Below are 23,812 nucleotides of genomic sequence, written 5' to 3'. Positions count from 1 at the left end.
ATTTCTCCCTTGAACCCAACACACTGATTTGACCAGCCCAGCTAGCAACCTTGTTCAGGGAATCTCCTTTCTCCACCTGTATGGCAGTGGGATTACAAGGATCTGAATTCAGTCCCTGTGCTAGTGTGGCAAGTGCTTGATCCACTGAACCATCTCCCCAGCCAGCCCTGTGGTGTCTTCTGTGTCATAGGGATTTGCATCTGGGTCCCTACAATGCAGATTAAAAATCAGTAATAGAAGTTTGCCAATTACAGAGCTGAGATGCGGCTCAGTGATGGGAGTGTTTGCCTGGAACTCTAGTTCTATTTCTAGAACCCCTCAAAAATGGAAAAGGCTCCCCCCCCAACCCACCCAACCCCCGAGCCCCCTGCCCCAGATGAATATCTTCCCTAACACTGTGTGGGGAGGAGAGGAACACTTCCTCTTCTCACTACAGAATGAGTTTGCTAATCCAAAACAGAATACCGTTTTCTTTTATAAAAGATACAAAACTGTCAGTTTTCTAGGCCACTGGAAGACAGCAAAGAGAAGTCCCCGCTGTCAATGATTCTGTTTGCAAAGTGACTCACAGATAACTCACTTTCAATTGTCTCTGGCTCTTTCAGTTGTCTCTGGCTCTTGACAACAGAAAGAGGCCTCAGCACCTGGTGATTCAGTGATCATCGTGGGTGGGGTCTAGCCTGTACCTGGGAAACCAAGCAGAGTTCAAGACTTGAGCTTCTCCACCTGACTTGTCACCTGTAAAATAAGGACAAAAGTCTCGTATTCAAAGGACAACTCTGAAGATAAAATGGGTGCTTTCAGCTTAAGTAAAAACACACATTCATTATCAGTTCATTATTAATTATTTTTGAAGAGCACATAGCCAAAAAGTCACTTAGAAGTCCAACAACCTTCATGATTGTATTTACACAAAGATGAAACTGCGGTTACTTCTCATCCAAAAGACAGAGAATAGACATCAGGCAACAGGGAATGGAACTTAAAAGTCCAAAGCTTCATATTTACATTCCTCAAAGAAGAGCTCTAGTAGCTCTCTTACTCAAATGGCAGCCCTAGGAAGTGGGAAAATGCCTTCTGCCCAGATACCTGGAGGAGCAGCAGCTTTTTGAAGAGGGAGAAAATTCCAGGTAGGGTAGCCCGAAGCCCCAGGGCCACCCACGGTATTTGGGAAATTCAAATTCTCTGTGGAGCTAACCCAAGGTATGCACTGGTTTGTTTTAACCCTACACTGATACTCAGGGAGCCCTCAAAACTCATTTTATTTAACGGATCCATTCTTCGATCCTAGATTTGAAAGGTTCCACTGCAAAGTCACATACTAGAGGGAAAGATGGAAAAGCAGCAGCTGGACCTGCCCTGCGGCTCTCAGTTGCAGCAAGGCCTTTGCTGGGTTAGTTTGGTTATTTCCAGGCCTTGCCATCTTCCTATGTCTAGTACTGGCATTTGGAATCCGCTCTATAAGACCCTGCCAGCTGTCACCCTGCTGTGGATTGCTACTTTACTGCAGCCAGACCACTAGGCCCGCGCTCGTAATGAAAGGCCACCAAGTCTCAGGGCCGCTAATCCAGGTTCCAAAAGCTAGCCTGGGTCCCACGTCATCTTGCACATCTGGGCCACCCAGATCAGCTAGGCTCCCGCCGGTGAACTCAGAACTAGTCCAGACGGATGGCCCTCTGTCCCGTGAGCACTGGACCCCAGGGCAGGCCTGCTACGGGGATCCTGGGCTTGACTTCCCGCTTTCTCAATCTCCGAGCTCCGGACCCGCGCGGAGCTAGGACTGACCAAGCGCGCTCCTTCTGTCCCCGGCCGGCGCTCCGATCAACTCGGCCCTCGGGTCAACCGCTCCTTTTTCTCCTTCCCCCACTTTTCCTGTTTCGCGGGGGCCGGGGTGGAGGCGGAGAAGGAGGCGAGGAGGCAGCGGAGAAGGGGGCAGCCGGGAGGGGGGAGGGGACCGGAGAAGGAGGCGACGCGGGGCGGGGAAAGAGGAAGAGCCGGGGATGCTCGCGCTTAAAACCGAAAATAAACAACGTCCTCGGGCTGCGGCCTCGTGTCTGCCCGACCGCGCGGGGGCCTGGCCGGGACACACTTACCGGTCCGCCGCGGCGTGCAGGCCCTGGTCCCGGGTACACGCAGCGGCTCTTCTCTGCGCGCTGTTCCCAACCGGAGGAGCGCAGCGTACCGCTAAGGGTTCAAAACGCCCGCGCGCGTCCTGATTGGCGGGCCGGCCCATGGCTGGCCTCGCCGATCTTCCTATTTTCTTCTTTTTATAGATGGACTCGGAGCAAGGGAAACCTCGCCGAGGGGCGTCAGGCATAGACGAAAGTTTCGGGACCCGAAAGTTAACCGGAGCGAAAGCCGATCGGCGCAGGAGACGTTGCCGGCCGGCTGCGAAAGGGCGCAGCTACTGCTAGGGGGCGGGCGGTGCGCACGCGTCCCGCGGCGCTGGCTGTCACCGCGATGGGTGGCGAGCGAAGCGAGCGGGATCCGGAGCGTGCCCTGCGCGGGAGGCAGCGGGACCCCGGATGCGGCAGGGCCCGCGCGCGCCTCCCCCTGGGCGCCTCTGGGAAGCTTTCCCGCGCGACTGGGGACCGCGCGCCTTGGGACTCGGGGGCGCGCCTGAGGGCGGAGATGGGCGTGGAGCAAAGATGGGCCGGGGGCGGCGCGTGGGTCTCGAGGTGCCTCAACGCCGAAGGGGCTGGGGGCGGCGCTTCTCACCTCGCTTGTCACAGTGAGGCCGCCGCTGAGGGAGTACAGCAGCGGGAGCATGGGTCGCAGGTTCTTGGTCACTGTGAGGATTCAGCGCGCGGGCCGCCCACTCCAAGAGAGGGTTTTCTTGGTGAAGTTCGTGCGATCCCGGAGACCCAGGACAGCGAGCTGCGCTCTGGCTTTCGTGAACATGTTGTTGAGGCTAGAGAGGATCTTGAGAAGAGGGCCGCACCGGAATCCTGGACCAGGTAGGAAAGGCCCTCCGAAGCTGCACGCACAGGTGCCGTGGCTCCGCGTGCTTCTGTGCATCCGCCCCACGAGGTAGAAGCAGGACGGGCCCCGGTGGGGACTTCAGGTGGGGGAGGGGAGGGGTCGCTTTCCCCCTTCGGCTTAGTTCCCGGGAGATGGAGTACTTTGCACACGGTGAGGCTGAAGGGGTCGGCTTCACGGTCCTCCTCAACCCTGCAAAAAAGGAGAAAAAAAGGGGGGAAAAAAAGAAAAAAAAAAAAGCCTAAGAGTTTTTCTAAACCTGTTTGCTATCTTAGAAATGAGTGGCCCCAACATTTCCTCGTTATGTTAGGAAACTGCAAACACACACACACACACACACACACACACACACACACGACCTTAGGTAAGGTGGTTTGTTTTCCAGAGCACTTTATTTGGCCCTGGGGTGGAGTGGGGGGGGGGGGGAATACCTGCTAAGGGTTTTGTTTTCTAAGGGATTACTTATTTCGCTCCCATCCACCAGGCCCTCAATCCTGCTCTCAGGGGTAGCAAAGGGAGAGAGAGACAGGGAGAGACACAGAAACAGAGACAGACAGCAGGAACAAGAATTGACTTCCTAAAATAGGAAGACAACATATCATGGTTTTAAATATAATCAATAGCTGCTACCCGATAGCAAGCACTAGGATTCTCTAGGATTTCTCGGGCCCATATAGACTTGACTGGCCATAGAGGTGAACCCTTCTTACCGGCTGGCCTAAATTCACTGAAACTTTTTTGTTCAGTGCTTTCTCGGTGCAGGATTACAACTTACACCTGCGGTCCCGGAGGAGTCAGAAGTAGTAATATTTTAAGAATAACAAACCACAATTAACATAGGTTTTAAATGAGGCCTAGTGCGTGAAAAATAGAATCTGTGGTACGTTTTGTACATCTCATGATCTGGAAAACTGAAAGGGAAAAAAAAGTATGTACACACAGCGTGCAAAATATCTTAGAGAATATGGGGATTCTAAAAGTGAACTCCCCACCCCCTGGAAAAGTTTTGTTTTGTTTTGTTTTTTTATCACAATCAATTAACTTTTAGGTGGAAATGTAAAACTATCAACACTCCGCAGGAGGGCTAGAGAAGCTGGTGTAGTGGCCTGGACCATAAAGAAAATGAAAGAGCAGAAAAGGAAAACTCTCAAACTTGTTTGTTTGGTTTTTGTTTGGTTGGTTGCTTTTTCAAGAAAAGAGTTTCTCTATATTGCCCTGGCTGTCCTGGAACTCACTCTGTAGGCCAGGCTGCCCTCAAACTCAAAGATCCACCTCTGCCGGTGTCCCCAGTGCTGGGACTAAAGGGATTTGAATTTGAATTTTTCCAAAAGTTAGTAGAGCGTTTATAAAGGATTTTGTGACTTGATTTCTAGCTTTGATTTTAGTTCATTTAAAAGCATTCACTGGACCCTAGGCGTCCTCCTTAATGGTGATTTTTTTTCTGCACAGCGTAGTTGTGCAGAAAAACACATCGACGCAGAAAACATCTAGCTTTGTGATATGTGCGTTTGAGTTGATAATGCTCAGCTCTATTTTAAAATTTTCTTTTATTACTCTAGTTGATATTTCTCCCTATATAATTATTTTATACAAGTAATTTGGTGCCTGGGGGAAGCTCTAGTTAGGAAGTAGAAATTTTAAGCATACATAAATTGTATATATATATATTGGGGGGGGGGGGTCGAGACAGGGTTTCTCTGTATAGCCTTGGCTGTCCTGGAGCTCACTCTGTAGACCAGGCTGGCCTTGAACTCAGAAATCTGCCTGCCTCTACCTCCCGAGTGCTGGGATTAAAGGCGTGCACTACCACGCCTGGGCAAATTGTATATTTTTAGGAATATGAAACACAATATCATGGCTCCTTAGAGTTACAGAAAGGGCTGGAACTACATTCCTAACATGTGCAAAGTCCTGGATCCTCTCCCCAAGAGGCAAAGTTGGATAGGGTAGCACTTCCTTGAAATTCCAGCACTGGGGGTGGGGGGGACGACGGACTGGGGACTGGCTGGTACTAGAGACAGGGGATTTGGGGCTCAAGGTAGTCCTTTATTATGTATGGAATTCAAGGTCATCCTGCGCTATTTGAAACAAAATGAAACACCACGCAAAGTTAAAATGTCAACTTATAGCATTAGGAGTTGTAGTGCAGAATGTGCACTGTGCGGAATATACAGAATAATAAAAATGGGTTTATTGAAAGAAACCATTTATGGTCACAAGTAAAAATTACTTTTTAGGACTTATGTGTAAAATTATCTAGAAGTGCTTTCTTTATGTAAAAGGCCCAAGTATCAACAAGTATCTGATAATAGAACATACTGTTTAGATAAAATGTGTGCTAAAATATGTCCACTTCCCCAGCTTTCTACTTGAAACTAAGCACGGAATAGAAATTTTTGAAGTTTTAATCACCAATGGTTTTTTTTATAATTATGTACCTCATGTTTACATATTAACCACGCTTGTATTGACTTATGTGGTGCTAATTATGTTGACTCAGGTTGTTGAGCTGCACATTTTAGACATTCTTTACACAAATTATTGATGCATCTATATAAAATGTCATTATTTCAACGTTTTTATAAGTTTCTGTGGATGCTTTCATTAGAACTTTTTATCCCTAGATAACTGAAAATATATATGATAAAATTCTGTGAGGGAGTTAGTCGTCAATAGTAGTAAGCAAATGGCGCTGGGTGCATTCTCCCGTACCAATACACATTTCTGTTTAACATCACAAGGTCTCCTCTGCCAAATAACTACTCCTGTATCCATCGTTCTTAGGAGCTCTCTGCAGCAGCTGCTCTTCTTCCTCTCCCTCCCATAGACTGCCGAGCCTTGCAGTTAACACAAACCAGTATTTCAATACGTACCTGATCCTGCTGTATTCTGCATAAAAAACAACTGCCCTCTCTTCTGAGTTTTAAGACATCATTGTCATCCTAGCCTAGAAAGGGGATAGCCTGGGTCTCTAATATTTTACAGGTCTACCTTTTCATCTCATTTCTAGTGATTAATTACTAGAATCGCTGTGATCAAAGTAAGCTCCGCCGTTATTCCTAACGTTAGGATCACTCTTGTTTATAAAGTGATATGAATCACCAAAAAATTAAAAATTCTAATAGCAAAGCAAAACATTTGGACCAGTGTTTTTACTCCATAAAAGATGTCTCTCAAGCCTGGTGTGGTGGCTCATGCCTTAAATACCAGCACACAAAAGGCAGAGGCAAGTGGATCTCTGTGAGTTTGAGGCCAGCCTGATCTACAGAGGTAGTTTCAGGAAAGCCAAACCACGTCTCAAAAAGACCTAAATAAACAAACAAACAAATAAATAAACAAGACATCCCTCTTTTTCCTTCACATCACAGTACCCTGGGCTACCTTAACTGAAACCCTTAGCTAGAATTCCCTGGTCCCTCCATGTGGTTTAACCCAGCCTAGAAGTTTCTCTGATGCCTTCTGAACTCTGAATTATGTAGATAAAGAGTATTGTTTCATTTTTAAATATAAAATGTTTATATTACTAAGTATGAATTTTCTCTAACTTCAGATTTCCACATACCTGATCTCTAATATGGCCTTTTACAAGCACATTACAAGCAAGAAAAACAATTTTTAGACAGGGTCTCCTGTATTTAGCTTGGGCATATTTTGAAATAAGCATCTAAACACCTCCTGGGTGCTTGGAATGCTGGCAGCGGACCACCAAACCTTGGGTCCCCCGAGTACTTTGTGAACTGAGCTATATTCCCAGCCAGTTCCATAGCACAGGATGAGAGCTGTTCAGCTCTATTCAGCTGTTCTGCGTACATACCACCCTAAGGAAAGAAAATATCTGATGAAGACCAGTACAGGAAGAATGAAAGTAGCCTCAAAGTATAGCAATGTGGTGTTAAATTGAAGTTCAACTATAATCTGGAATGAGGTGATTATGATTAGGTTTGGGAGTAGGGCTCACACACGCACTTTGAGACAGGGTCTCCCTAGGAACTCACTGTGTAGACCAGACTGACCTCCAATCACAGCAATCTGCCTACCTCGGCCTCCCAAGTGCTATGATTAAAGATATTCGCTGGATTTTAAGACAGTTTCCCTTATGTAGCGCACATTGACCTAGATTCTTTGTTCTTATGCCTTAGTCAGTGGAAGAATGCAGACTCTCTGACTGACATATTTAATATATTTAATACAATTTAAAATAGTTACTTAAATGTAGGTATTTTTTAATTGGGTTTTGTTTTTGTTTCTTTGAGATAAGGTCTCACTATGTACCCTTGAGTGCCTGGAACTTCCTGTGTAAACTGGACTGGCCTTGAATGCATAGTGACATGCCTACCTCTGCCAAGTGCTAGAATTAAAAGTCTGTGCCACCACGCTCTACACTCCCCCAAAGTTAGGCAATTTTAAAAGTGAGACCCGGTGTCATAAACAATTTTGTAATGATTTCCTCAGACAGGGAGCAGTGGGGGGTATTTATCATCTTCATCATACTTTCGAGTTTTAAGTAGCCTCGCATGGTATCACTAGTAAGCAAATTTCATTGTCAAAGCCCATCCCCATAAAAATTGCACATGGGGATGAATGAAGAACTGAGCTGTGGGAGTCTTGACTCCATAACGGTGGCTTTGGGGTTTGGGAAAGCTGGCCAGGGCTGGGACCTCAGGCTTTAACTGTAAATGTGCTAGCTCATTTAAGATTTAAGGAAAGGATACTTGCTGTTCTGACCCGTCTCTGAAGCCCTTGGATGATGGGTCCCATGGGTCCCAAGGTCCTTTCTCTTTCTCTTTGCTCGCCCTCACCCAACCTCACCTGCTACACTCATACTGAGGTATATGAATGACTTCAGACTGAGAATCACTGGTTGGCAGAGCTAATCTCTTAGAGGTCTGTTGGGCATCCTGAGGCCCCAAGAGTGGGTAGCGGAGGAGCTCCACACACAGCTCAGATATTGGTCCCTACCCTCAGCTCCTGCCACCCCCCACTTCCTCTCAACTCTCCCAGTTCCCAGAGATGTGCTGATTCAGTTGTCTGCCAGCGCAAGACCAGATAACCAGAATTTAGACCCTAGATCCACCAATCACCACGTGCTGCCCAGGCACTCCTTCCATTTCTTTTTTAGTCTCCACTGGACTGGTTCCCTCCTCAGGGCTACATCCACAGATAAGATGTAATCAGATACCGACAGTGTAGGTGTTAGCTGCCTTGCAGGAAAAGGCTTTCACAGGACACAGAAGGAATGGTATCCAGCAGAGTCAGACTCCATAGATTCAGATGTGAAAGAGGAGCTAATATCTATGTCACCAACTCTGCTGGTTTTGGAGGGGTCATGGTGGGAAAGAGTAAATCAGCTTTATTTAGAAGAACCCCGGGAGTGGGGGTGGGGGGATGTAGCACTCCGAAGCTTCCCAGCCAGGTCCAGTGGAGTCCTGGCCTCTCTGCTTCTGTGTCTGAAGTGCAGCATGCCTTCTGGGGCAAGCAGTAATTTTCCATCGATGACCTAACTCTCTTTGGTCTTTTTGTAGTGCAGATCTCCTTCAGTAGAAGGAGATCTTAAGATTACTAATCAAAATTGAACACCACTTCCAGTCAAAGCAAGACCCACTTCTAGGATGGCAGGCAAAATGCAACCCAAGAGAATCTATGAGAAAAAAATTTCCTAAAAGTGTCCTCCAACTTTCACACCTCAACAGATCCACCATATCATAACTTGTGCTGGGCCTGTGTAATCAGCAAGCCCAGGTGAACTTGTAATGTTGGTGCTACCAAATATCAACCTCATCTTGAAGAAGAGCCCCAGAACAGTCATTGTATTTCAACAAAACCATAACCAGAAGAAAAAGTGACAAAGTGGGAAGTTGAAAATATAAATCTTACTATAAGATTGGAACCCCCAAAGCATCACAATCATTTTTAGGAAGCTTTATTTTTAAATTAGGCTCTGCTTATAAAAACATAAACACTTTACCATAGAGGACTTTGAAATTCTTCTTCAACACATTGTCGGATTTCCTCCCTTGCCACCAAGTCACCTTCTTGCAACTTGCTCAAATGATTACAGAACCCGTTGAAAACCAGTCATTTCAGGATAGAACTGTGATTGCACTAGCTCAGACTCCACTACTGGAAAAACACCCCCAAGCCCCAAGGGAAATTGAGTTCAAGGAAGAGCTCATTTGTACACGGTTAGAATAATCTAAACAAAGTTAGCTAATATCTTATGTAAATTGAAACTAAGAAAACTGCACAAAGTTCTCTCTCGGTGTGTTTGCTTTCTTCCTGGAAGCACACAAGAAACCAGAAGCTGTGGTGGCACACACCTTTAATCCCAGCACTTGGGAGGCAGAGGCAGGTGGATTTCTGAGTTCGAGGCCAGCCTGGTCTACAGAGTGAGTACCAGGACAGCCAGGGCTATACAGAGAAACCCTGTCTCAAAAAACACAAAAAACAAACAAACAAACAAAAACCAAAACCAAAACAAAACAACAACAACAAAAAAAAAAAAACAAAAAACCAGAAGGTGGGAGTGGGGATTGCAGGGTACAGCTGAAGGGTCAACTGTCCTGTGGATTTGTCTAGGTCACGTTCCTGGATTCTAGTTCTGCAGGTCTTTGGTGGGCCTCAGTATCTTCACTTTAATACCTGAGATGGATTCTGTTATCAAGAGGTCCCTGGGTATGATTTGCATATATATATGTCAATATTGCTTATTTAAAACCTTGGTTTTTGCTTAACTGCTTTTAAATGTAGGGAAGATGTTTACATTTAGTTAAGCATATTTTAGACTCCAAGTAGGAGAATAACTGAAAATCAAAGAAGGAATGATTTCACAAAATGAAAAAGAGAACTTTTAGTATTTGGAGAGGGGAAAGAATCTCAAGAGATACCAGATTTGTATAATCAGAGCTTGTGTTAAGAGGGGAAGACACAATGGTATATTTTAAAGTGTACAGTGTCCCATTGAAAATTCTATATAGAAAAGCCACAATAATATCTGCTCAAAATTCTGTTATACTTCACTTTGCTTATACTGGATGGATAAGTCTATCTCCATATACATATGAATAAGGGTTTTTACTTTACTTTATTATCTAAGCCAGATGCTGAGTAAACTAAAATGCTGTTTTTGTATAAAAAAAAAAAAAAAAGAAAAGAAAGAAAGAAGAAAGGAAGATACAAGGGTTTCACTGGTTTATAGTATTTATTCAGAATGAAAAGCTTATAGTAAAATATAACTATAAGGTAATGAAGTTGACAAAATGTGGGGCCTCCCTGTATCTGTAAAAGCACAAAAATGGGCGAGGAGGGCGGAGATGAGCAGCCGGAGCTGGAGGAAAATGCACAGCTGTAAGAAGACCCAAGCTGGGTACCTCTCCAGGGTGGTCACAGGCTCTTCCCAAGCTGGGTACCTCTCCAGGGTGGTCACAGGCTCTTCCCAAGCTGGGTACCTCTCCAGGGTAGTCATGGTCTCTTCTTGGCCTTGCCAGGTGTCCTGTTGGTGTTTTACTTTCTCTTCTGAGTGTCCCTGTTTTCTTGCTTTGCTGGCTTCTGTTCAGTTGCCAGATCATCTGACTCGGCCTTTGTGTGATTCTTGCATCCAATTTAAAGACACAGTAGCTACCTGACTTCCTTCAGCTGAAAATCCTCCTCTATATAAAAAGTAGTATCTTTTTACTATTCAAATATTTTGAAGTAAGAACCCATGTAATGTGAAGTACTTTGAAGTTTCCATACCAAGTAGTTAACAACAGAACATATTCTACATAATTCCACATTTCTTAAAAAGAAGCTCATTCAGTCACTCTTCCAAAAGAAATATTGAAGATATATTTTCTCTCAGAAGTGATTTATGAGGAGCTTAATAGAGAAATCTGATCTGCATTATCTCATTTAATTATCTCATTGTGCTTATGGTTTTAGATATTTTACTCTGTCTTGTGTATAAAGATGAAAGCTCAGATAAATATCACAACCTGTAAAATGTCACTGGTTAATACTTTCTATATCACTGACTTTGTTTGCTTCTGGACTTAGGAGCAAACATACAAACCATTTCATTTTCTGGTATTTTGATGTGCAGTCTCTCATTCTGTAACCTGGGGCTCCCAGACATCCTCGGCCCCCTAAGTGCTGGGATGAGCAGTATGTACCACCATGCTTAGGGTGTCTACACATTTTTTTAAGATTTATTTATTATTATATATAAGGACACTGCACTGGAAGAGGACATCAGATTTCATTATGGGTGGTTGTGAGCCACCATGTGGTTGCTGGTATTTGAACCCAGGACCTTCAGAAGAGCAGTCAGTGCTCTTACCCGCTGAGCCATCTCACCGGCCCATGTCTACACATTTTTAACACCCTTAAGTCACTCTTACACAGTGTGAATCTCTATGTCCCAGTGAATATTTACTGATTCAGTGGAAAAATCCAAAACATGAGGCAACATAATAATTGCCAAAGTTCTTATGAGCTCCCAAGTCTCTGCATCTCACAGATTTAACCTGAAATCTCCCATAAATTACGTGTTTCTACTTTGATTTAAAAGCAGAAAAGGAAAGGCTCTGCGCTACCACAGTTTGAACAGCGTGAAGCAGAAGAACGCCCGCCCATTCTTGGTGTTCACACAGCCTGGGATCACATCCGTTTCCTTCCTGGGATCATTTCCTTTGACTTCCTGGGATCATTTCCTTTGACTTCCTGGGATCATTTCCCTTGACTTCCTGGGATCACATCCGTTTCCTTTTACTTCCTGGGATCATTTCCTTTTCCTTCCTGGGATCATTTCCTTTTCCTTCCTGGGATCATTTCCTTTTCCTTCCTGGGATCACATCCGTTTCCTTTGACTTCCTGGGATCATTTCCTTTGACTTCCTGGGATCATTTCCTTTGACTTCCTGGGATCATTTCCTTTGACTTCCTGGGATCATTTCCTTTGACTTCCTGGGATCACATCCGTTTCCTTTGACTTCCTGGGATCATTTCCTTTTCCTTCCTGGGATCATTTCCTTTTCCTTCCTGGGATCGTTTCCTTTGACTTCCTGGGATCATTTCCTTTTCCTTCCTGGGATCGTTTCCTTTGACTTCCTGGGATCATTTCCTTTTCCTTCCTGGGATCGTTTCCTTTGACTTCCTGGGATCATTTCCTTTTCCTTCCTGGGATCGTTTCCTTTGACTTCCTGGGATCATTTCCTTTTCCTTCCTGGGATCGTTTCCTTTGACTTCCTGGGATCATTTCCTTTTCCTTCCTGGGATCATTTCCTTTTCCTTCCTGGGATCATTTCCTTTTCCTTCCTGGGATCATTTCCTTTGACTTCCTGGGATCATTTCCTTTGACTTCCTGGGATCATTTCCTTTTCCTTCCTAGCTGTTGTGGTTTTGGAGCAGCAGGGATTTCTCTGATTCCATTTTATTTATTTATTTATTTTATTTTTTAGCTGTAAGCCCAAGGCAGCAGTTTGCGGTATTTATATAATGACATATAGAAGTAGGTAGAGGATGTCAGACACCCTGCAAACATCCAAGTAGGATACATCTAACAACCAACTCCCTAGCCAAATCTGACATAGATGCCCTATGAAAATTAGTGTAAAGTCACTGCTTTTATAGCTACATCTGCATAGATCCCCTGTATGAAAGCATGTACTACCTGGATAATAATATCTGTATTTTTCTGTAGTAGGAAATCAGTGTAGTTTTTAAAACCAAAAAGTATTGTTATTAATCTATCTTTGATCTCAAACAATTTCAATGACCTAGTATAGTGATTTCTACGGAAAGCCCTGCAATTTACTCAAAGCAGTTTTTAAATATTGTTTTAAAAGTGTGTGTGTGTGTGTGTGTGTGTGTGTGTGTGTGTGTGGTGTTAAAGTCATTTTCAAACCCCTCACAATGTCTTGAATGTGACATTTGAGTCATTTATGGTAACTTATAACTCCTTTGAAGAAGTTATTCAGAATTGAGGTTCCAGACACACAAATGCACAATACACCATTTTTCCTTCCAGTTAACAATCAGAGGGCAACACTTATTTTTAAAGGAAAATCGACTCCATAAGGGACTTTATAAAGGGGTAGACATAAACCAGTATCAGGGATAAACTCTCCGTTCCCCTGTTTAACCTAATTTTCCCAGGGCCATCCTGGAATACGAATTTTCTCTTGAAATACAGTCAAAGAAAAAGTGGTAGGCTACAGAGCAGAGGAAACACTGGACACAGCGACCCACCCCAGAGTCACTTCCCTTAATCTAATGACTAGGTTTTTTCTGAAAGTTATTTTGTTAGAACACAGGAACTTTTGCGACCACAGTGATGCTTTTAGAGGGTTGAATCCTCAAAAAGAAAATTAATCGCAACTAGTAGAAGGGAGATTACTTATTGATTCTTATAACTTCTGCAGGAATACACAGTTATGAGTTAGGGCAAAGAGAAAATTGACTTTTAATATTCTCTATCACTAACATGAGAGAACATGTATGTGTTCCAAAATAATTTTTATTTATTGAAAACCCGCTATATACCTGGATTTTCACAGAATATTCATTACTCTCCAAAATGGCCTTTTCTAGGTGAATTTTATTTTCCTTACAGACCTCAAGAAGTTTACATAATTTACTTAAACCTGAGGAGAGAGAACAAAGCCTCAGAAAATTTACATAGTTTATTTAAACTAAACTCAGCTTGCTTGGTAGCAGCTTCTAATCCCAGCAGTTAAAGAGACAGAAGCAGGGCCAACCTGGGGTATAATATAAGGTGAGACTCTCCTTTCTTTCTCTCTGTCTCTGTCTGTCTCTGTCTCTGTGTGTGTGTGTGTGTGTGTGTGTGTGTGTGTGTGTCTCCTCTCTCTCTCTCTCTCTCTCTCTCTCTCTCTCTCTGTCTCTCTCTCCCTCCCCCTCCCTCCCTCTCCCCCTCCTCTCTCCCTCCCTCTCCCTCCCCCCCCCCCACACATTTGAATTCGTGGAGTTGGTAAATGAGGGGTCAGTTCTCTGTCTGTCTGTAGTTTTGTGTCCACAGGATATGACTGACATTCTCACCACACACATACAAAGTCAAAAATAGCTGTGGCCATATAAAGAATATGGGGAGAGAAAATTATTCAAAATCTGCAGAAAATAATGCCAGGCCTTTAATCCTGGCACCCAGGAGGCAGAAGGGAGACAGAGTTCTGAGTTTATGCTGAGTTCCAGGAGTGGAAGAAAGGGCCATTGCCTTTCTGGTGAGGACTGTCTTTTTAAATCCTCCCTTCTGTCCAGTACTGGTAACTCTGCCCAAAGCGTGTTCTTCTTCCTGCCTCACAAGATTGCAAAGACGTTTTTAACGAACAATTTAAACCGGTGCAACGTTTATGCGCAGCACACCAACTCATTTAAACAAACAACAGCCCCATAAAATAGAAATACTTTATAAGCAGATTGCCCTCCGATGACTTCACCCCGTCACTTTTTTATAGTTGTGTACAGAATCCTAGCACTGATACAGCAACATCAGAAATGTTTCTGCAAATCCTTCGCAAAGATTCGGATTTCATACTGGGCGTGGTACCCTCCAAAATGAGTTGTTTGAGCTAGGGTTGTTGGGATCTCAGCTTGGCGAAGTTGTAGCTCTTTCTTCTGAATAAAAGATGACACAATTTTCTGCTAAGATGTTAAATACCTTAAGTTTCAGTGTAGTGATGAAAATTACCCTCCTTCGTTTTTCTAATACCTGGGTGTTGCACTGGGGAGGAAGGAGAGATTTCGAGAAGGACTAGTTCACTTTCTCAGAAGACACGTGTGCACTTCTTTGCTGTGCGGGTCCAGAAGGAGCCCAGCGTGTCAAAGGGTGACCAGGCATGGGGGAGGGGTGTTAGCGTGGGTAGCAGGCGGGGGCTGTCCGATCCTTTAGCGCTGTTTCAACGCCCAGCTCTCCTCCTGAACCCTGCATCTCTTCTGTAGTCCGGGCTCCATCCCTTTCCCCTCCCCCATCCGGAGGTGGGGGGAACAGCAGTGTTTTCAGGGGTGTTCAATTCATGCTATATTCAGGGCAAATAGCGCCACCTATGGCGGGCTGTGGAGCCAGGTCAGGAGCAGAGTGTGGCTCCCCCCCCCCCCCACACCATCCTCAGAGGAAGGAAGGAGGGACCCACTGGTCACACGACTGGGCGATTGGGCGGGCACTGAATCTCCGCGAGGAAAGCGAACTCGAGGAGAGCCATCTGGAGCAGCATGGAGTCCGCTGCAGACAGACTGGCCAGGGCGGCGGCCCAGGGCCGTGTGCATGACGTGCGGGCACTGCTGGAAGCCGGGGTTTCGCCCAACGCCCCGAACTCTTTCGGTCGTACCCCGATTCAGGTAGGCAAGGAGTGTCCCATCTGCAGTCGGGTAACTTTTGTTCAGGAAGAGATAACATTTCAATTACCATTTGAAATGCATACCCCAGATATTTTTGTTTGTTTGTTTGTTTTTGTTGTTGCTGCTGCCCACCGGAGCCACCCATTAAACTAACTTGTTATAGTGAAACCATTTTGGCATCGAGTTTTCAGTGTCTTATTTTTGAGAAGTCTTGTTTCTCCCATCTACTGTCAGCTGATTAATTCTGGTCTTGCTTTTACCAGATTACTAAGTTTCAGCCTAAAAGGAGTCCTGGCCCTAGAAATGTCTGTAACTATCCTTTCTAACTCTAACAAAGAAAATTCCCGTGAAACAAATGTGCATTCCAGAGCCTGTGCATAATAAGCTGAAGAAAAAGAACATCGGTTTCAACTTGACTAAAAAGGCTGGAAGGTGCCTTCTGAAACTGCAACATAGACTATATTTTACACACTTTAAATCACAGAATAAAAATAAACAAACGAGTTTGGGACCTTGAGATCATTTGCAAGTCAAGCGTGGAAACCTCTTTGATTCTAGACAGGTTGGGTGGTTGTGCGAGATAAATGTGAACCTTTTAAAATAACGTGTCTATAGTTTGCAGTTTAACATTTGCAGTGTTACCAGTTGCTGAGAAGTTTGCCTTTGGAGTCCTAAAATATGTAAGAGAGGACCGTATTCATTGAATACAGAAAAGTTAAGAAAGTTGGGTAGATAGTTTTAACGGGGAAGGAGGAAGTTGGTTTGGTTTCAGAGCCATAACCCATTTGATGTTCAGGCAGAAATGCTGGGGGGGGGGGAGGAGAGGAGAGGAGAGGAGAGGAGAGGAGGAAGAGGAGGAGGAGGAGGAGGAGGAGAGAGGGGAGGGGAGGGGAGGGGAGATAAGCCTAGAAGAGAGAAGAGAAGAGAAGAGAAGAGAAGAGAAGAGAAGAGAAGAGAAGAGAAGAGAAGAGAAGAGAAGAGAAGAGAAGAGGAAAAATAAGCCAGGCTGGTTTTTTTGGGGGTGTTTGTTTGTTTGTTTTTTAATCCCAGAATCAAGAGACAGAGGCAAACTAATCTTTTCAGTTCTAGGTCAGCAGGGATGACATAGAGAAAACCCTGTATAGAAACACCTCCCCCCTAACAAAAGAAGAGTAGAAAGAAAATAACAAAACAAAAAAACCCAAGGTACTTTCTTAAAGGATTTAGTATTCATTTTATTTTTGCTATTTCAACTTTTCCATACCATAAAAGATGTGAGCATTTTTTTTCCTATCACAGGGTTTCCCCTTCTACCTTTATTATTTTTTTATTCTCCCCAACTCCCTCCCCAACCCTTCTACTTTCCCTCCCAGGTCCCTCCCTCCCTCCCCACTTGTGATTGCTTTCTTCAGATGTGAGCAATTTTTAAAACCAATTTTATGAGCAAGATGGAGGTCTTCAACACACAGTATTGTTACTTTCTCTTTTCTGTAGTTCCTTTACAGTTTTGCTGAAACCTAAGTTAGTTTTACTTTCTTCGGAGAATGATTCAGCAATACTAGTGCAATTATATTATCTTCATTATTTTATATGTGTATATATATATGAGAGAGAGAGAAATTCATCTTAGAAATCACACATAATTCTGAGTGCCTACGTCCACTGCCTTCCCTCTCTTCTCTGCCTCCATCAGCACTGAATAAGAGATGTCTGAAGTTATAAAACCATCTGTGGCCAACAAAACCGTGTTGGATGAGCTGATGACACTCCAGCCCCTCTACCACACACACACACACACACACACACACACACACACACACACACACACACACACACGGAACACATGGGAGGAGAAGGGAGGGAGGGAGGGATGATGGACTTTTGAGGAGTTGAGAGAGCACAGAACCGCAAAGTGATTAGATCTTCCTCTTAGAAGCCAGAAGTTCCTGAAGGTTTATCAAGGTCCACTCTTCAGGCTTGTTCTAGTGGCAAACTTCTTGGCTTTCCATGTGGATTGTTTTTTGTTTCTTTTTTTGTTTGTTTGGTTTTTTTGGCAATGTGTGCAAGACTGTTGTTGCTAATACGGTTCTTGAGAAGACTCCTGAGGCTAAAACTTTCAACAGGAGAGGAGGAGGAGATGGCAGCTGAAGCGGTGGGTAAACAGAAGCAGGGACCTGAGGAGAAGGAAGTGTGCCTGAGATTGTAGCACTAGGAGCAAGACTTGTTCCTGAGGCAAGTTGCCAGGGTGGTTGTTATTATTCATACAGGAGACACAGGTAGCAGGGCATCAATTACATTAGTGTAACATTGTCCTTAACTTCCTATAGTCTGAGTGCAGATTCCAAACCTATGCTCAAGTTTATTCCAGTATCAGCAAAAGTTTCTTTATTCTTAGCCCTAGATAAAATTAGTTCAAAAACCGTGGGTTCTCTGTACAAAGTGGTATTGGGGGTTTTCTTGTTTTCTCTAAGGCAAATTTTGCCTAGTTTATTGTCCAGTTAACTTTACAGAGCTTAAAATAAATTCTTTTATTGTACCGATTTATTTATTTAGTTGGGGGGGGGGCTGTGTGTGGAGGTCAGAGGACAACTTATGGGATGTAGTTCCGTCTTTTCACCATATGAATCTGGAAAATGGACAGTGTCAGACTTGACAGCAAAGCCTGTTTGTTACCTGCAGAGCCATCTTGCATACCCTAAAGAGCCTTTCAAAGTTACCATTGTAAGTAAAACAACTTGGGGAAAGTGTCATGTGACAGTTACTACAATATGACTTTTATTCATGTTTTGAAACTGCAAGCAGGTGATCTGACTTTAACACTCCCATTGGTATTGGGAGTTTGACTTCCAGCCTCAAGTCAAGCTTCCAGTTGAGCAGCAGAGCTTCCACTTACATAGTTGTCCTCTTTACTATTCTTTATTATTAGTTTATGACTTGTGTGTAGGTGTTTTACCTGAATGTATATCTTCAGCACATGTATTCGTGATGTCCACCCAAGGCCAAAAGGTGTGAGGTCCCCCAGAACTGGCTTCCCTTACTCATAACAAAATAGTTCTGTGTTTTTGTAATGACTATGGATTGCATTTCAGAATGCCTCTCTGGTAGACGGACGGAGGGAGCTAAGATGGTTGAGCTATGGTTGAGCTCTTCCTTCCCAGGCACAAAGCACGGTGCTGAGTCCACTCCAGTCCTCTATGGGAATGGCTTTGTTTATTATCATTGCTGCTGCTGTTGTTGTTGTTGAGAGAGGGTTTTTCTGTGTAACCTTGGAATCACAGTTACTTGGGAAGAGGATTGTGCTAGGAGGATTGACAGACCAAAGCTAGCCTTCACAATTTAAACTTGAGACTTGTTTTGTGTTCGTTCGTTCTTTTTCTTTCTTTCTTTCTTTCTCTCTTCTTCTTTTTCTTTTTTCTTTTTTTCTTTTTATTTTTTGAGACAGGGTTTCTCTGTGTAGCCCTGGCTGTCCTGGAACTCACTCTGTAGACTTATTACTGTTGTAACAAATGATAAGTTTTCCTTTTATGTAAAATAGTTTTTGTCATATAACACATCCTGATTACAGTTTCCCTCCTAGTCCTTCCCCTCCTCCCCTCTTTTAGTTTGGAAGGGGGTGGGGGTCTCATGCAGCTCACATTGGCTTCCAGGACAATATCTGTACCTGAAGGTGACTTTGAAATTCTAAACCTCCTGCCTCTACACCCTGGGTGTTGAGGATACAGGTATGCAGGGTTCCTGCAGTGTTGCAGTTTGAACCCAGAGTCTCTTTCATATGCTAGGTCTTATAGGTGGTTTTACATGACAAACTAGAGTAATTTGGAAAGAAGGTACCTTAATTAAAAAATTGTAATCACCATATTGGCCTGTAGGCAAATCCTTGGGAGGCACACTTTCTTGGTTTCTGATTGATATAGGAGGATCCAACTCAATGTGGTCAATGCGACCCTTAGACCGTTAGTTGGTTTGCCTGCATTAAAAAAGCAAGCTGAGCAAGCCAGTGAGAGTGCCCCTCCATTGTCCGCTTCAGCAGTCCTTTCCTGCAGGTTCCTGTACAGCTTGAGTTCCTGCCTTGCCTTCCCTCAGGGATGACCTGTGTTATCCTTTCTTCCCAGGATACTTTTGGTCATGGCCTTTGTTATAGCAATAGAAAGCAAACTAAAACACCAGGCAAGCATTCCACCAACTGAATCAGTTGCCACACATTTCATGACTAAAACAAACACAAAATTATCATTGTGTAATTATAGGAGCCGGGTGTCTAAAATGAGTCCGGAGGGCTCCATTCCTTTAGAAGGCTAAAAGCCAGAATGGGCTTTCTTTATTCTAGCTTAGTGTCTGTTGTTGGCCCAGGATGCCGACATCTCTCTGACCTCTGTGTCTCTGCTTATATCTTCTCTGTGGCAGGATATCTCTGAAAACCTCCAGCGTATTCTGGTAGTCCAGAGTGGATGGGGATTCAGGGAGCCTGGGTTTGCACACTTGGAAAATGTACCTCAAGATCCTTAATATAATATAGTGCTTAATACAGTGCTGTCTACTATGTCTTTCCTCTCTAGTTACAGTTCAAAGGACGAATAATTTAAGATAGGGAGGGAACATTACTATTTTAGGGACATGCTTTCTTATTTTATACTTAAAGAAATTGAAGTATAACATTCCAGAAAGACTAGGTTAACAAAAAAAAAAAAAAGTGAGAATTCTGGTTGTCTTTTTTTTTGCCAACCACTTTTTTAGTAATTACCACACAATCCCAGTTCGGCTTAAAGGCAAGTGCTGTGTGTCTATGCTCCCGGCGATGTTCTACAGGAGTTTGAGTACCAGGAAATCTTAGGGAATACACTGTAAGCCTGTGTGTAAGAAGAATTCCAAGGCGGGACTAGGAGCCTTTATGGGGTAGAGCCTCCTGACTGTGGATGTCTGATCCGAGTAGTTAACAGCGGAGCTTCGTACATAGGGCTTCTTTCTTGGGTCCTGCCCTCACTCTGGCCGTGATCCCTCTACTTTTTCTTCTGACTTTTCAGGTGATGATGATGGGCAACGTTCACGTAGCAGCTCTTCTGCTCAACTACGGTGCAGATTCGAACTGCGAGGACCCCACTACCTTCTCCCGCCCGGTGCACGACGCAGCGCGGGAAGGCTTCCTGGACACGCTGGTGGTGCTGCACGGGTCAGGGGCTCGGCTGGATGTGCGCGATGCCTGGGGTCGCCTGCCGCTCGACTTGGCCCAAGAGCGGGGACATCAAGACATCGTGCGATATTTGCGTTCCGCTGGGTGCTCTTTGTGTTCCGCTGGGTGGTCTTTGTGTACCGCTGGGAACGTCGCCCAGACCGACGGGCATAGCTTCAGCTCAAGCACGCCCAGGTGAGCATAGTTGGTCCAAAAGCTTCTGACACTCAGAAAAAGAAGAAGCAACCCAAATGAGCCTGAGAACATGGACACCCATAAGTTCCCATTTTACCCACCCGCTGGCTCCTGGTCAAGGCCTAGGCTGGGTACCACGAGGGCAGGAGGGTTCAGAGGTCTAACATTCATTCAGTTCTGCACACGCCCGCCCGCCCGCCCGCCCGCCGGTAGAGCAGCAGCATCTGCCGCGGTTTTGCAGCCTCTCAGTCCTGCCTGGTGGACTGATTCCAGTTTCTGAACCAAGTTACTCTACACCCTGCCCTTCAGCTCTTGCGTAAGCAGATTTGTAAACCTTGGCCTTCGCAGGGGAAAGTTTTCTCGGCCCCTCCAGGGCGTTTTGAGGATATCTGAGATGGAGATCTTCCATGATCCCCTCCAGAGAAAAGAGACTCTGTCCTTTCCAGTCTTTTCAAGTTTACATTTTAGGGCTGGAGACGTGGCTCAGCTGTTAAGAGTGCCCTGCTTTTCCTGAGGTAAAACTCAAAAATTCCCAACACCCACTTGAGGAAGCTTATATCAGCCTGGAATTTCAGCTCCTGGGAATTCGATGCCTGTGACCTCTGTGAGCACCGTGCAAGCGGTGTATACACCTAGTTCCTAAACCGTAAACGTCCCACTTCTTGGAGACGTGATTAAACCACGTATCAGTATAAGCCTCCTTTTCCTTTCAAAACCTTCAGCAACCAGGAAGCCTTTCTTTTCTTGGATCCCCCCCACCCCCCACCCCCACACACAGCCCATAAAATGTCAGGCTTAAAGTTTTTCATCTGCACCGGGCAGTGGTGGCACACGCCTTTAGTCCTAGCACTTGGGAGGCAGAGGCAGGCGGATTTCTGAGTTTGAGGCCAGCCTGGTCTACAAAGTGAGTTCCAGGACTGCCAGGGCTACACAGAGAAACCCTGCTTTGGGTGGGGGGGAGCTTTTCATTTGCTAAGGAGAAAATATTTTAATTAAAATAGGATATATGAAGCAGAATACGGAAATAACACAAATGTTTAGTGTAAAACATGGTTTAGACGATATTAGAATAGATCCTGTTTCGACTGGAACAAGTGTGCAACAGTCTCCTTCTGGCCTTTGGAAGTCAGTGTTAGATTCTAAGCTGCAAACAAGAAGAGGGCTCGAGGTGGGTCCTAATTTGATGGCCCCCATCCCTCCAAGTGCACAGGGCAGGTGTTCGAGAAAACCTGTTTTCAGTGAGTAGGTTTGCATAACGGAGCTGAGGAGGCGTGGCCAGGATAAAGAAGTGGTTAGAGAAGCTGCTAAGGAGAGCTGGAGTGAGGAACGCAGGGCACAGAGACCGTGGGAACAGTTGCAGAAGGGTGGGGGACTAGCGAGTGAAAGCCAGTCTTATGGGAGCCCTGAAGAGCTTAAAAGGAGACTCCAGATCCCATTAGTAGTTATAGAGGAGGGAAACGGAAAAGATCACTGCGGAGGGCCCTCAGTCTTCCAAAGACTGGCCTTCTGCTCCCGGCCTGGAAGGCACCGATGGAGGGGGCAAGGAGACAACACTCCTACCGCCGCTGCGGGCCGGGTAAGATAGATTTGCCCTTGGCTTTGAGTCCTGGTTCTTCCCCACACACACCCACACCCCACCCCCCTGCTGCCAAGAGAGAGCCAGTCCCACCGCCAAGCACAAGCGGCTATCGCGTGGTGGCTAACGGGTATCAGAGACTGGAGATGCTCAGAAGGCCACCTAGAGAGCCTAGCAAAGGGGGTTGGAGGGAGAGGAATGCTGCACACGCCGGGAGCAGTGCAGAAGCGGAGCACGGCTGGCTGGCACCTAGGACAGCTTTATATAATATTGTTTTCTCTCTTTTCTTTGCAGGGCCCTGGAACTTCGCGGCCAATCCCAAGAGCAGAGCTAAATCCGGCCTCAGCCCGCCTTTTTCTTCTTAGCTTCACTTCTAGCGATGCTAGCGTGTCTAGCATGTGGCTTTAAAAAATACATAATAATGCTTTTTTTGCAATCACGGGAGGGAGCAGAGGGAGGGAGCAGAAGGAGGGAGGGAGGGAGGGAGGGACCTGGACAGGAAAGGAATGGCATGAGAAACTGAGCGAAGGCGGCCGCGAAGGGAATAATGGCTGGATTGTTTAAAAAAATAAAATAAAGATACTTTTTAAAATGTCAACTGATTTTTAGCATAGAAATGCTTTCCTCTGTCCCCAAACTCTCACTGAAGCTTCCATTTCTATATCATTTTACAGAAGGTGTTTGGAAACTTCTGTTTCTTCTGAAACTACCCCTCTGTAGCACCGTTTATTGGTTTCTTGTGAGCTGTACTCTGGTTCCCCATCCCATCCTCTACCCGATCCTGTTGGCGTCAGTCACAACAGCCATTTAGCGAAATAAAATTCAAAAAGGGCTACGTGACTCTTCTAAAGTTTCCAGCAAATTGGGAGCTCCGAGATTCTTAGCTTAAAAACGTAGTTTGTATCCGCCCATTCCGGCAACATCCTATTAGGGCACAGTGCCAAAGATTAACGAATTCTCTTGCAAAACAAACGACAGGACAGTTTAACAATTTGACTGAGTCACAGACACTGTAAGAAATAGTTTTGTAAACCTCCTACCGTAGATAAACACGTCCGGGTTTCAGAAACAAGAAATACCAAACTAAAAACAGGTCTTAAGGTGGATGAGCTGTGCTTAAAATGGTGGATGGGAATTCAGGGAGTCTGGGTTTGCACACTTGGACTTTGGTCATTACCTGACTATGGTAGTAAAGTGGTTTGGGCTCTTTGCTTAATTATGAAAGTATACACACACACACACACACACACACCAACTCTTGCCCCTTTCGCAAGCTTTTACAAGCTTGCACCTGAGGACTGCTCGGGAATCTTGCCTGAGCTGGGTTCTCCGGTTCGAACTGCGCACGAAATTGCCACACCCCAGAATGCAATGCGCCTCCAGAGCGGGTACATAGTGCTGCACTTGCTACTCTATTTTTAAAATGTATAATTATTGGGTCAGGGTGGCATACACGTGTACTCCAGTCCACTTGAATTCCAGGGCAGAACTGTGAGTTCCAGGTCAACGTGGGCTCCACAGTGAAGTGACAAGATCTCAGGGTGGGGATGGGAGTCGGGGGTAGGATCGCGGTGTCATACAAAGGGCATC

General features: G+C 45.1%; 1 protein-coding gene and 1 long non-coding RNA gene across 3 annotated transcripts in view; one reads left to right on the top strand and one right to left on the bottom strand.

The window, feature by feature from the left end:
- Positions 1-2,111, bottom strand: part of Gm12610 (predicted gene 12610) — a 223,442-nt gene extending 221,331 nt beyond the window's left edge. The window contains exons 1-2 of the long non-coding RNA NR_132431.1: positions 2,094-2,111; positions 581-738 (exon numbers count right to left, since the gene is read on the bottom strand). This is a non-coding gene — a long non-coding RNA (predicted gene 12610). The remainder of the gene's footprint in view (positions 1-580; positions 739-2,093) is intronic.
- Positions 2,112-2,671: 560 nt separating this feature from the next.
- On the top strand, positions 2,672-22,818 carry Cdkn2a (cyclin dependent kinase inhibitor 2A). Of its 2 annotated transcripts, none has more exons than NM_009877.2 (3): positions 2,672-2,957; positions 20,306-20,646; positions 22,517-22,818. In NM_009877.2, the coding sequence occupies exons 1-2, from the start codon at positions 2,768-2,770 to the stop codon at positions 20,623-20,625; spliced, it is 510 nt and encodes a 169-aa protein (NP_034007.1). In that variant the 5' UTR covers positions 2,672-2,767; the 3' UTR covers positions 20,626-20,646; positions 22,517-22,818. The 2 variants fall into 2 exon arrangements, with proteins under 2 accessions (NP_034007.1, NP_001035744.1); NM_001040654.1 differs by lacking the exon at positions 2,672-2,957 and adding an exon at positions 15,099-15,305.
- Positions 22,819-23,812: the final 994 nt, after the last annotated feature.

This window comes from Mus musculus, chromosome 4, assembly GCF_000001635.26.
Source record: "Mus musculus strain C57BL/6J chromosome 4, GRCm38.p6 C57BL/6J".
In the NCBI taxonomy this organism is placed as follows: domain Eukaryota; kingdom Metazoa; phylum Chordata; class Mammalia; order Rodentia; family Muridae; genus Mus; species Mus musculus.
Note: the sequence above shows the minus strand (reverse complement) of the source record. Positions and strands in the feature narration are given on the sequence as shown.